Source organism: Poecilia reticulata, chromosome 18, assembly GCF_904066995.2.
Source record: "Poecilia reticulata chromosome 18, P_reticulata-male-v2, whole genome shotgun sequence".
NCBI lineage: Eukaryota > Metazoa > Chordata > Actinopteri > Cyprinodontiformes > Poeciliidae > Poecilia > Poecilia reticulata.
The window spans coordinates 6,751,393-6,765,173 of NC_088847.1; the positions used below are offsets into that span (position 1 = coordinate 6,751,393).

The window sequence follows — 13,781 nt, forward strand, 5'->3', positions numbered from 1 at the left end:
TTTTTTTTCTTCATTACCACATGACCATTTCACCATGGCAACATTTCAAAAACATTAAATTAAAATAGATGAAGGAATTACCTAATTAATTATAAATATCTGTACTTTTTAACAGCAGGTATGAGTTTTCAGCACACCGTGGACCTGGCCTGACAATTTGAACAACGGTGACTTACAGGTCCCTCCCTAACAGAGGAGCCTGGAGAGAAACCCAAGAAATCCGCCAGTTTTTCTGCAACAGTAAAGGTTAGGTTAAAAATAAAATGCTTAAGACATTGCAGTTACGAAGTTTTTCTGTAATTTATGTTGAATGTATATTTCTCTGTTAATGCTAGTTTTAAACTTTACCTTCCTTAGCATGTGATGAATTTGTTTTACAAGGAATTTTTAAAAATAAAAAAAAAACATGGAGGTTATTTAAAAGGCAAATGACTACCATGGCAAAACAACAACAACAACAACAAAACAACTAGCTGTGTAATAATACACCATCTGTGCAGCTCAGACTCACCCGTAACATGCAATACTGAACATAGACTTTTGGTTTTATGAGGAGTATGTTTGCATAAAAAAGTTGGAGGTTTTTCCCCGTCTGCTTACAGAGGTTGTTTCATCTACTTGTTTATGCTTGTGTGTATGAATGGTTTTCTTGTGAAAAAAAGTCCCTGCCTTGCTTTGAATATTTAAATTATGAAACGGGAAAATCCAGCGTCCGTTGAGAAATGCTGAAAACCACGATACACACGGGTTACCTGAAACAGTTTTCAGCAGAGGATCAAGAGAAGAGCGTCATAGTTACTGAGGAAGGAAAAAAGGAAGCAGGCGTAAGTTTCAGCTCCCTGAAATGAATGTTACTAATACTTAGAGGTTATGTTTTTATTTTTAATATTGTGTCAACATTCTTTCATTTGAAAATATTTTTTTTTGTTTCTCTGTCCATCTTGGTCTCTCTGCTCTCATTGTTTCTCTGTCCAGTGGAGGGAGAGCTGCAGCTTTTCACTGTTTAAATGTTCTTCATCCAACAGAGACAAACTGCTGGAGGAAAATAATTCATCTGACAGCAAAGATGCAGTGGAGTCTGATTCTGCTCTTCCTGATGGGTAAGTTGATCTGAAACACAGCTAGACTCTCTGTTTATAAGGGTTTAGGCATTTATCATTTTGTTTATTATTTATTATGCTAAATTTCTTGTCATAAGAATTTTGATATGTCTTATTCATGATAAATTTAAATTAATGAAGTTAAAAAAAAAAGAAGATAGAACTGTCCTTCTGTTCGGGGGTTTATTTTTACTATTTCCTCCACTGTCCAGTCAGAGAAACTATTAATACTCATCAATTCCTTAAAAAAATATTGTGTGCAGTATAGTGATACAAATTACGTTTATTTAAGTATCTGGTGTCCTAAAGTAGCATTTCAAATGGATACGTTTTTCAAATTCAGTATCGGTGTTTGTGGAGCTATGATTGCTGTGAATTAACGCTTGTTATCATCGCTGTTGTCATTATCATAGCATTACCACAAATAATTGTGATATAACTTTTAGTCCATGTCAACCCCTTTTAGTTTTAGTTAGAGTATAGCTTCAGCTGGAGTCAGATTTATTTAATTTTTTTTGGACACAGAAAGTAGAACAAGAACACCCTCAACGCTTTTTTAAGATCAAGCTACACTGCAAACCCTAGTGAAAATATTATTTTGTTGTAATAAATATGAGAATATGTTTTATGTTCACAGCTCAGTGTTGTTTCATGGACTGTCAGCTCTATCAGTTTCACTACATTAATGAGAATAAGAACTGGACTGAAGCTCAGCAGTACTGCAGAGAGAATCACACTGACCTGGTCCCAGTGACTAACATGAAGGACATGGAGAGACTCAACAACATCTCAGCTGGACATTGGAGCGGAGCTTGGATTGGTCTGCATGATCCAACAGTTGGCATCAGAAGACAGTACTGGTTTTTGCCTGGAGTGGAGTTCAATGACAACGAGACAAACTGGTACACAGGAGGATCTAATGTTTGTGGAAAACGAGAGAATTGTGGGTTATTGGTAAATACTTCTAAACGGGGGTATGTGAGTTGCTCCATTAAAAGATATTTCCTCTGCTACAATGGTGAGCATTCACACACTGTGATAGTTTGTTCTTATTCCTAAATAAATCAAAAGACACATATGTCATGTGACGTTAAAATAATGGTTTACTCTACAGACACTAATACAACTCATAAATACCACCTGATTAAAGAGTTGAAGTCCTGGCAGCAAGCTCAGAGTTACTGCAGAGAGAATCACACAGACCTGATCAGTGGAATGAACCAACTGCAGGATAAAGAACTGGAAAAAGTGACGAAGTTAACACATAGAAAACCATTCATTGGTCTGTTCAGAGACACCTGGAGGTGGTCAGATGGAAGCAGTTTCTCTTTCAGATACTGGAGCCTACAGTTTGACAATTATCAACCCAACAGTGGTCAATGTGCCGTGACTCTGCCTGAGGAGGAAGGTAGATGGCAGAACCAGGACTGTGGTGTTCAGAAACCCTTCATCTGTTATGATGGTGAGCCATGTCCTTTTATTCATATAAGGATATTCAAGTCAAAAGTCATGTAAGAAATCAGATTTGAATCTATTAACATATTTTCTTTGTACGGCTTTGTCAATGTATTTGGAAAGTATTTATTAATTCATGATGTACAAGTGTACATCCACATGTCTATTTAGAAGATGGAATTTAAATTTTTTTTCCCTGGAATCAAAAATACTTTTTCTCGCCTTTTTAAATAAATCAATGCTATGAACTATTTTCTCCTCACAACTATGACAGATAAAGTGATCCTGATTAAAGAAAATAAAACCTGGGAGGACGCCTTGACCTACTGCAGAGGTCACCACCATGACCTGGTCACCATCACCAACATGGATGATCAGAGATGGATCCAGGAGAAAGTCAAGGAGACATCGACTGATTATGTCTGGATTGGACTGCACTACGCCTGGACTCTTCATTTATGGTTCTGGGTCAGTGACGAGATGGTCAGCTATGAGAACTGGGCCTCATGTCCAAAGATGGATGACTGCGACGTGTCTGGAGCCATGGAGACGAGAGGAGGACATAAGTGGTTGGAAAAAAAAGACAACGAGACGTTTAATTTCATCTGTTCTAAATACTGAGACGTTAGACTTTGGCTTTTGATCGTTTTGTCCCCCAAAGTCACATTTAAAATTTCACAAATACAGCTCTGGAAAACACAAAGTCCCACTGCACTGAACCCCATTGAAAACTTCCTGGATATTCCACCAAATATTGATATCTAAACATTAGTATTGTTGTTTCTAAGTGAATATGAACTTGTTTTTTTTGCATTGTTTGGGGTCTGAAAGCACTGCAACTTTTTCGTGATTCTCATTTTCTGCAAATAAATATGAAATTTTCGCTTGGAGTTTCAGAGACATGTTGTCAATAGTTCATAGGATAAAAAGGACAATGTTCATTTTACTCAAGCATATAAAGAGTAAAATAAGAGAAACTGCTCATTTTAAGTGGTCTCTTCATTTTTTCAGAGTATGTTGGATTATGTGAAGTAAATATTTTGGGGTTATTTGTTTGAAGGATTAAATCTGCTTTTAAATTTTTTTTTGAGTGCTGTTTTGCTGCAAGTTTCTTTTAAATCTTTGCAAACATACTTAGAATTGTATTTACATAAAAAAACAACTGATTGATTGTTATTATGAAAATAATATTTCTACCAAGCTACTACAACTATAATTATTATATAGGGTGATTTTACTTTTCTTGTGCTTTTTTAATTCAACATCTACACTTAGCTATACTAACAGAACATAGTTTACACTTTATTCACTTTTATCAGCCAGTTATATTACATACAGCCCTTTATAAGTAATCAGTAAATGTGTGGAGGGTTAACTAGTACTTTTTTATTGTTTAAATAAATCCTGACAGGTTGTGTAATCTAGTTTTAGCTGTTAAGTAAGAAAAATGCTGTTTAGTTTATTATCACTGTTTTAAATGGATTTAGTCATATTTATACTTTACTACAACATTGTCATAAAACAATAAAAGCTGTTGAGTCTGAAGAAGTTTTTTGTCTTATGTATTAGTCTGTGAGTCAAACATCATGTCTACTTTTACGTGTAGACTTAAATTTTCTTTTTGATAAAGCTTAAAGTTGGACTGATTTAGGTTATCCTGACTTTCTTCTCCTGCTACTCTCCAATTTTTATTATTTCTATTATTTCAAACGTTAATTAAATGTTGTTGTTTTTTCTTTCCATAGAGGCGACTTCTGATCCGGCATTCTGATTGGCTGTGATGTGTCTCTGTCAAAATCATCACTTGAGACCAACGTTCCATCTAAGCTGCGCGCTTGCGCAAAAGCGCACTGCTCGCACAGTCTCAGCGCACAATAAAATCTATGCAACGCATAAAATTAGATCCAACGTAAACTGGACATTGAGCGCGGACATCAGTTTGGACTATAGACCAAAAACATACAATCTACGGTAGCTCGGGTGAGTCACAGGTCTCCAGCCTGTTAAACAGTTAAACAGTTTTAACTGCTGAAAAAAGTGACGGAGGGCACAGATATGGGAAGTACAGATTACCGTATCAAATTAATATAGGAATATCAGATAGTTGGGCACTCTGAGGTAGAAACAGCAAACAGCTTCCAGCTGACTCTGTGGGCGGGCAATGCCAATGCCCGATTCGAAATTATGCCTTCCTATTGATCTTTTATTTTTTCTTTCATAGCGGAAATGGGCTTCCATACAGACATGAAAAAACTGTGTAATTAAATATTTTACAGATAATATTTTATAGACATACTATGCATCTCATGATCAGCAATATTTTAGTTTTTTTCATTTCAAGAGGGCAAATCACAAATATAAAAAGCAAACTAATGGAAGCTGCTGCTGTAATCTGATTCTTTTAATAAGCCATGTAACTTGCAATGATCCTAGATTTAGAACATGTATAATACTGTTATAATACATCAGGTGGGCCATCGTGTGCACACCTCATGTTGCTTACAGTTGTCCTCAGTGTGCTCAGGGAGCTTGTGTATAGGCCCAGACGAATGAAAAATTAGAGGGAACATTGCTTGAGACCCAATTTATTTAAACTGCTGCATGTAATTTATCCTACTAATCAGTACTGTTACGACCCGGCTCGGCCAGGGGAAAGGGAAGCAACATTAAAGAAACCTAGGTGGTAAGGTTTTACAATTTAGGAGTTTATTACGGTTTTGACAAAAAATAAAAAGGTAAAAATTAACATCAAAAGTTAGGGACTTACAACAAAAAATGTACTAAATAAGAAAATCCACAAAACAATATCTTAACCAAACAAAAATGGACTTTCCATACAGATTAAACAAAAACAAACTACAAATGTCTAACAGAGATTCAGAGATCCCTCACAGGGACAAGAGCTAGCAAGAGCTTGCAAAACTAACAAAATCTATCAGGGCTATCAAAGTTTACATAGTCAGTTGACAGCAGTCAACTAAACAAACAAACACCCAAAGTGGCAAGCTGTCTAAGCAAAGAATCAGCCGCGCCTTCTCCCAGGAAGTCCTTGGTTTTTAAAGGGGAGGCCTCTTCAGGGATTGGTGTAGCTGGTAATTGATGAGCCAATCGCTGTAGGCCTCAGGGAGTGGCACTGGAAGGCAGGGCTGCATCCACTTCCAAGTGGAGTCAACTTGATTAGAAGCTGCTGATGGTACAAAAAAAAGGAAAAGAAAACATACACAAGGCCACTGGCCGTAACACCTCCCCCCTAAAGATCCTAAATCTAAAAGGGTTTGGGAGGAACATGTCCAACCGAAGGTAACTACATAAGCTACACTCTAGATAAAGCATCTGCTAAGCAGTTGTCTGCACCTTTTTTATGTTTGATATCAAGATGGTAATCCTGTACCAGTAAAGCCCACCGCATGAGTCTCTGGTTATGGTTGTACATCCGAGAAAGGAAAACAAGGGGGTTGTGGTCGGTGTACACTGTGATTGGCACAGGGCTAGACCCTAGGTAAACCTCAAAGTGTTGAAGTGCAAGTAGCAAAGCCAGAGTTTCTTTCTCAATGATGGAGTAATTGAGTTGACTAGGTGTAAATTTACGGGAAAAATAACAGACGGGATGATCAGCTCCGTCCCCACCTTCCTGTAACAGTACAGCACCAGCTCCAACAGCACTAGCATCCACTTCAAGTTTGAAAGCCTTTGACATGTCTGGAGAAGAAAGCACAGGTGCATGTGACAAAAGAGATTTTATACTTTCAAATGCATGCTGACATTCAGGAGTCCAGACAAAGTCTACTTTTGGGCTCAGCAAAGTAGTAAGAGGGTGGGCTACAGTCGAAAAATTTCGACAGAAGTTTCGATAATAACTGGCCATGCCAATGAAACGGCGAAGGGCTTTTCTTGTGCTAGGGACAGGAAACTCAACGATGGCTTTTATTTTGGCTTCTATAGGGCATACCTGTCCCTGGCCAACTTGCCTACCTAGGTAAGTGACGGTTGCTTTACCAAAGTCACACTTTGCTAAGTTTACAGTAAGTGAAGCTTCAGCAAGCCGGGTGAACACATCTTTTAAGATTTTTATGTGTTCTTCCCAGGTAGAAGTATACACAATGAGATCGTCAAGATATGCATTACAGTTTGGTAGCCCAGACAGAACAGTGTTAACCAACCGCTGAAAGGTGGCTGGGGCATTACACATGCCAAATGCCATGACTGTATATTGCAAAAACTGATCTGGTGTTACAAATGCAGAGATCTCTGATGCACGGTCAGTTAATGGTACCTGCCAGTATCCTTTTAACAGGTCCAGTTTACTTACAAAGTTGGCATTGCCAATTGTATCAACACAATCCTCTATACGGGGAAGTGGATACGAATCTATAACAGTAACTGAGTTAACTTTTCGGAAATCTGTTATAAAGCGAGGAGAGCCATCAGGTTTCATCTCCAAAAGACATGGGGAGCTCCATGGGCTGGCGCTACGCTTAGCAAACCCATGTTGTAACATGTAGTCTGTCTCACCGTTCATCAACACTCTTTTAACTGGGTTTATTCTGTACGGATGTTGTTTTATTGGCTTGGCCCCAGCAACATCAATGTCATGTTTAAGAACTGAAGTTTGTGTTGGCACGTCATGGAACAGTTCTGGGAAACTATTGACCAAGACAATAATATCATTTTTTTGTTCCTCTGTTAAATGTGAAAGCTGGTTAGGCAGAACCTTCAACATTTCAGAGTTTAGCAATCGTGAGCTTTGGTAAGAAATGGGACGCAATGTTAAACCATCCTCTATAGCAGAGTCAGAACAATCCCTTACAATCAATGCTGAGGAGCAAATTGAAGGTAGGGGTTGACCTGTTTGAAGGTCAGGAGTACCGTTTGGGTTTCGAGAACAGTACGGTTTTAACATATTTATGTGACAGACCCGAGATTTTCTCCTTCTTTCAGGAGTGCCGATTACATAATCTGTCTCACTCAACTTTTCCTGAACCACATAAGGTCCTGAAAACTTGGCAGAAAGAGTAGAACCAGGAACAGGTAGTAAGGCTAGGACTTTTTCTCCCTTAGCAAAAGAACGAGACAGGGCAGACTGATCATAATGCTTTTTCATAGACCTTTGAGACTCACCTAGTGTTTCTTTTGCAAAAGCACAAGACTGATGCAGTCTCTCTCTAAATTTGCAGACATAGTCCAGAATGTTCTCCTGGGGAGAAACATTTATCTCTAAGAGTTTCTCTTTGAGAATTTTCAGAGGGCTACGGAGTGTATGGCCAAACACCAACTCAGCTGGGCTGAATCTTAGAGACTCTTGAATAGACTCCCGAGCAGCAAACAAAACAAAAGGTATGCCTTCATCCCAGTCTTTTTCTGTTTCTGTACAATACTTTCGTAGCATAGACTTTAACGTCTGGTGCCAACGCTCTAAAGCTCCTTGAGATTCAGGATGATAAGCGCTGGAGACTGTATGCTGTATGTTCAGTTCTTTAAGGACTTGCTTAAAAAGCTTAGACTGAAAGTTTGTGCCTTGATCAGTTTGAATTATTCTAGGAAGGCCGAAGGTGGAAAAAAACTTTGTCATCGCTTTTACTACTGAGCTGGAAGTAATTTTACGCAGTGGTATTGCTTCTGGGTAACGAGTTGAGGCGCACATTAAGGTGAGGAGAAACTGATTACCAGATTTTGTGCGAGGAAGCGGTCCAACACAGTCCATGATGATTCGCTCGAAAGGTTCTCCAACCACAGGTATAGGATGGAGAGGAGCAGGAGGGATAACTTGGTTGGGTTTACCAGCTACCTGACAGGTATGACAGCTGCGACAATACTGGCGTACATCCGTTTTTAATCCGGGCCAGTAAAAGTGTTTCAGAACATTCTGATAAGTTTTTGTTACTCCCAAATGTCCTGACCAGCTTCCTTCATGTGCCAAGGCCAAAATGTGTTTGCGGTAACCTGATGGAATTACAATTTGGTGTACCACATTCCAGTCAGCATCAGGGAGGACAACAGGGCACCATTTTCTCATTAATACTCCATCATTAACATGAAATGCTAATGGTTCAACTTTAGCTTTGTCAGCACTTACAACACCTGAGAAGCACCTCTTAAGAGTTGGATCCACCTTCTGAGCTGCACAAAGCTGTGACCGGGAGATGGGGGAACAACCACCAAAATCAGCTTGTCGCACATCTGGTTTCACCGGGTGGACTGCAGGCAACTGTGTTGTAACTGGTAGTTTTTCCTCCTCTGAAAAGATTGACATAAGCACACTATCAGACAAGTCCACATTTTCCTCTGAGGTTCCCTTCAATTTTTGAGCCCTGGTGAGCACACAGGAAGTAGACACATTAGTCTGCGTTGCCTCTTCCTCCTTAGGAAGGGAGCAGGGGACATCTAATACTTCTAGGGATGGTGTTACTTTACCACCTGCAATATCATTACCAAGTAAAAGGGAAATACCTTTAACTGGAAGCGCAGAACAAACAGCAATGGGGAAAATACCAGAAATCAGTTCTGACTGTAACTGCACCAAGTGTACAGGCCGGGGGACATAACCCATTTCCAGTCCTTGTAGTACAACACTGTAGCCACAAGATGACAACTCACAAAATGGTAGGGAATCTGTTAAGATAATGGATTGGGAGGCACCAGTGTCACGCAAAATACGAACTGGATGTGGATCTGCAAGTTTTCCTGGTAATGAAACATATCCAGTCAGCAAAAAAGGTTCATAACACGGATCAGGAGTACAGCTAATTTCAGCCTTTCCTGGGGTAGGAGACTGGTTCTTTATTAACCCCACACCTTTTGGTTTGGATGGTGTGTTCTGTTCTTTTCGTTTCAAGGCTAAACAATTAGCAATGAGGTGACCTGTTCTGTGACAATAGAAACACTCCTTGTCATTCTTTTGAGGAGCTGATTTGGGTTGCTCAGCAGCTGATTTTATAGACACACTTTTATTGAGCACAGACTGAAAGGTAGACTTATGTGTAAGCACATATTCATCAGCTAACACAGCAGCAGAAGACAATGAGTTTACCTTTTGCTCATTCAAGTGAACAACAACACGTTCAGGTAGACAATTTTTGAACTCTTCCAATAGAACAAGTTCTCTCAGAGTGTCAAAATTTGTCACCTTACTTGAAGCACACCAACGATCAAAGAGACTTCCCTTTTCTCTGGCAAACTCTACATAGGTCTGAGAGGGGCTTTTCCTAAAAGACCTAAATTTTTGCCGGTAAGCCTCAGGAACAAGCTCATAAGCTTTCAAAATGGCAGCTTTAACCACATCATACTTTAGGGTGTCTGAAAGAGGAAGGGCGGCTACAACCTCTTGAGCTTTACCATGAATTTTGCACTGTAGGAGCAGAGACCAAACGTCAGGGGGCCACTGTAAAGCCTGTGCTATTCGCTCAAAAGCAGAAAAGTAAGAATCAATCTCTGTCTCTCGAAACTCAGGTACCAAAGTCACATACTTGGTAACATCAAAGGGTCTAATAGAGTGCCCACCAGAACTACTAGTAGGGCTCTCACTGGCTGTTTGAACTGGAAATCTGGCCTTATACTCAAGCTCTAGCTGTCGAAGCTTTATAGCTTTTTCAGCCTCAATTTCCAACCGCTTAATTTCAAGCTGATATTGCCTGAGTTGTGCTTTCTCCTCAGCCTCAACTTGCAATCTGGCGAGACGAACCTTCAGGCGAGCGTCAACTTTGGACCCAACAGATCCAGAGGAAGCCGAGAGGGGATCAAACCTAGGAAGTGTGACAGGAGTCTGAATCCCACCAACCACCTTCATGTCACCCTCTGGTGTTAGCTCCCGAGGTCTCTCTGCAAAGTTTGAGGGGCCAGCAGATTCCATCTCTGCAGCAGGCTCAGCAACAGTTGGTAGAGCAGATGAGATTGGGATCTGTGAAGGCAAAGATAACAAATTCAACTCAACCAGTTTATTCACAATTAGATCCCTTAGTTCCTTCTTCAGCAATTGCTTGGAATAAGAAATGGAAAAGTAACTTGCAATCTCAGCCAAGTCAGCTTTACGACAAGATGCAAGTTGCTCAAAAGAAGGTTGTTCCAAGAATTGGTCAATATTAAACTGAGCCATTTCTGAACTGACAACACAGCCTTTACAGCGCCACCGCCAGGCAGCAAAACCAAACAAATTTTCCTAAACTGTAGCCACGGGATTGTTTTAAACAGATCCCGGACGAGCCCCCATTTAATGTTACGACCCGGCTCGGCCAGGGGAAAGGGAAGCAACATTAAAGAAACCTAGGTGGTAAGGTTTTACAATTTAGGAGTTTATTACGGTTTTGACAAAAAATAAAAAGGTAAAAATTAACATCAAAAGTTAGGGACTTACAACAAAAAATGTACTAAATAAGAAAATCCACAAAACAATATCTTAACCAAACAAAAATGGACTTTCCATACAGATTAAACAAAAACAAACTACAAATGTCTAACAGAGATTCAGAGATCCCTCACAGGGACAAGAGCTAGCAAGAGCTTGCAAAACTAACAAAATCTATCAGGGCTATCAAAGTTTACATAGTCAGTTGACAGCAGTCAACTAAACAAACAAACACCCAAAGTGGCAAGCTGTCTAAGCAAAGAATCAGCCGCGCCTTCTCCCAGGAAGTCCTTGGTTTTTAAAGGGGAGGCCTCTTCAGGGATTGGTGTAGCTGGTAATTGATGAGCCAATCGCTGTAGGCCTCAGGGAGTGGCACTGGAAGGCAGGGCTGCATCCACTTCCAAGTGGAGTCAACTTGATTAGAAGCTGCTGATGGTACAAAAAAAAGGAAAAGAAAACATACACAAGGCCACTGGCCGTAACAGTACAAAATGAATATATTAAACATTAGACTCCAAATGTAAGGTTTGGAAAAGAACATCCAGTCATTTATTCTGGAACTGTCCTATCAGAAGAACATTTTCAATATAATTTAATGTAATTTCTGACATTCATAATACATTTACAGTAAGGTACGACCATGTTGTTTTTGGTTCCCATAGAAAGAATACACCCATCAAACTTAATTTTCACAGACACACTGTTCACTGTAAAACTTAAACTTAAAAAATGGAATTCTAAATTAACAGAAAGGGAACAACTTTCTATCCGTTCCACTAGTTTTGCATTGGGAAAAAACAACTTCCTGGTTGAGAACAGAGGAATCTGCTACCATTATTTGCATCTGCATGTTTGACATTTCCTGTTACCAGCAGCTCTAAAAACACGTCAAACACAAACATTTGTTCATATCGACTCAAAGTGCCTCAGCTGACAGAGGCTGATCTAGAGAAGAAGGATATAGATCTGTTATGTTTGACCCACAAAATTCAGAAAAGGTAACAGTTTATTTTAAAAGATTGTTTAAGCTAATTATCCTGTTCAGTAATCCACAATCCTCGGTCTACGTTGCCTCTGTGGAGGAAAGCAAAGTAATCAGAACAAGAAAAAAACAACAGTCGGTGTAATTATGGTGAACTGGTTTTATCATACTGTTTGTGAAGCTTGGGGTGGTTAACATCACCATTTGAAAGATGACTTTTGAATATGCGTAAAACATCATCCAATTTATTGTGGAGTAAAGGAACCAGATGTTGTTTTTTGTTCACTCTTTATGCTTAGTTTTTTTTTTTGGCCAAATTATTGATCTTTTTTCTTTGTTATAATATCATCTTATAATTTTATTTATGCGTAGAGAAAGGTTTAGGGTTTACGTTCCTCCTGTCTGTCTTCATCTCTCTGCTCTCATCGTTTCTCTGTCCAGTGGAGGGAGAGCTGCAGCTTTTCACTGTTTAAATGTTCTTCATCCAACAGAGACAAACTGCTGGAGGAAAATAATTCATCTGACAGCAAAGATGCAGTGGAGTCTGATTCTGCTCTTCCTGATGGGTAAGTTGATCTGAAACACAACTAGACTCTCTGGTTTCTGGAACGTTACCCATAGTTGGACTCTGAGGAGATCTGGATGACTTGTCACACAGAAATTAGAATGAGAACACCTGTTTTGTTTTTTGCAAAGACACAGTGTATTAATCTGGCAGTCTGTATTTAGTATTAAATACAGAAACATGTTTTATATCTACAGCTCAGTGTTGTTTCATGGACTGTCAGCTCTATCAGTTTCACTAAATTAATGAGAATAAGAACTGGACTGAAGCTCAGCAGTACTGCAGAGAGAAACACACTGACCTGGTCACAGTGACTAACATGAAGGACATGGAGAGACTCATCAACATCTCAGCTGGAAATCAGAGTGAAGCTTGGATTGGTCTGTATGATCAACAACATGGTACCAGAACATGGCGCTGGTCTCTGCCAGGAGTGGAGTTTGATGAAACAAACTGGGCCACTGGAGAACCGACTGATAATGGAAATCGACATGAGAACTGTGTGATTGTGAATAAAAATCTCAACTGGATAGACACCCAGTGCCAAATTACAAAACATTTCCTCTGCTATAATGGTGAGAATGTTCATCTACTTATCAGTTATTTTTATATGGTTTGTCCAAACAACATGAGCATAAATATGTCTGATTACTCCACAGAAACTATTACAACCCATAAATATCACTTGATTAAAGAGAAGAATTCCTGACTGGAAGCTCAGAGTTACTGCAGAGAGAAACACACAGACCTGATCAGTGGAATGAAGCAGCTACAGGATGGAGAGGTGGAGAAGATGATGAACTCTGCAAGTGATTACGCACACATTGGTCTGTTCAGAGACACATGGAGGTGGTCAGATGGAAGCAGTTTCTCTTTCAGACACTGGAATAAATGGTTTACCAATCACAACCCCAACAGTGGTGAATGTGGCGTTACTGTGTTTAATGGTGAAGGCAGATGGATTAATAGAAAGTGTTTTACAAGAAATTCCTTCATCTGTAATGATGGTGAGTTGGTGTAAACAAATACTATGATTATGTCAACATTAGAACTGTGCAATTTCTAATTTTAAGTATTAGTTAATTTATTTCATAGATAATTTCACTGCATCAAGCAAAAGCCTCAAAAAGTTTTGTTTGGACCAGTGATGGATTAGAAACCAGTTACATTTACTCAGAAATTTACTTTCGCAGCATTTTGGGTAAAATGCACTTTTGGTAGTTTTAATTTAAACCACAATACTTTCTACTATTACTTGAAATATTGCTGCTATATCTAGAGTAATACTTCTAGATTTTCCACAAACTCTGCAAAACTTCATTGAACAAACATATTTTGAGC

The 13,781-nt window shown here is 39.2% G+C and overlaps 1 protein-coding gene across 1 annotated transcript; it reads left to right on the top strand.

Annotated features, from left to right (window-relative positions):
- Nucleotides 1–38: 38 nt before the first annotated feature.
- On the top strand, nt 39–5,176 carry LOC103480337 (C-type mannose receptor 2-like). Its single transcript, XM_081599697.1, has 5 exons — nt 39–824; nt 1,026–1,100; nt 1,738–2,118; nt 2,215–2,562; nt 2,830–5,176. Exons 2-5 carry the CDS (start codon nt 1,067–1,069, stop codon nt 3,174–3,176), a joined length of 1,110 nt encoding a protein of 369 aa, XP_081455823.1. The 5' UTR covers nt 39–824; nt 1,026–1,066; the 3' UTR covers nt 3,177–5,176.
- Nucleotides 5,177–13,781: the final 8,605 nt, after the last annotated feature.

Excerpts from the sequence above, each read along its gene's own strand:
- LOC103480337 (XM_081599697.1), top strand. The coding sequence starts at position 1,067 with ATGCAGTGGAGTCTGATTCTGCTCTTCCTGATGG. Across the intron at positions 1,101-1,737 it reads GATTCTGCTCTTCCTGATGG|CTCAGTGTTGTTTCATGGAC; the intron begins GTAAGTTGATCT and ends TTATGTTCACAG. Across the intron at positions 2,119-2,214 it reads ATATTTCCTCTGCTACAATG|ACACTAATACAACTCATAAA; the intron begins GTGAGCATTCAC and ends TTTACTCTACAG.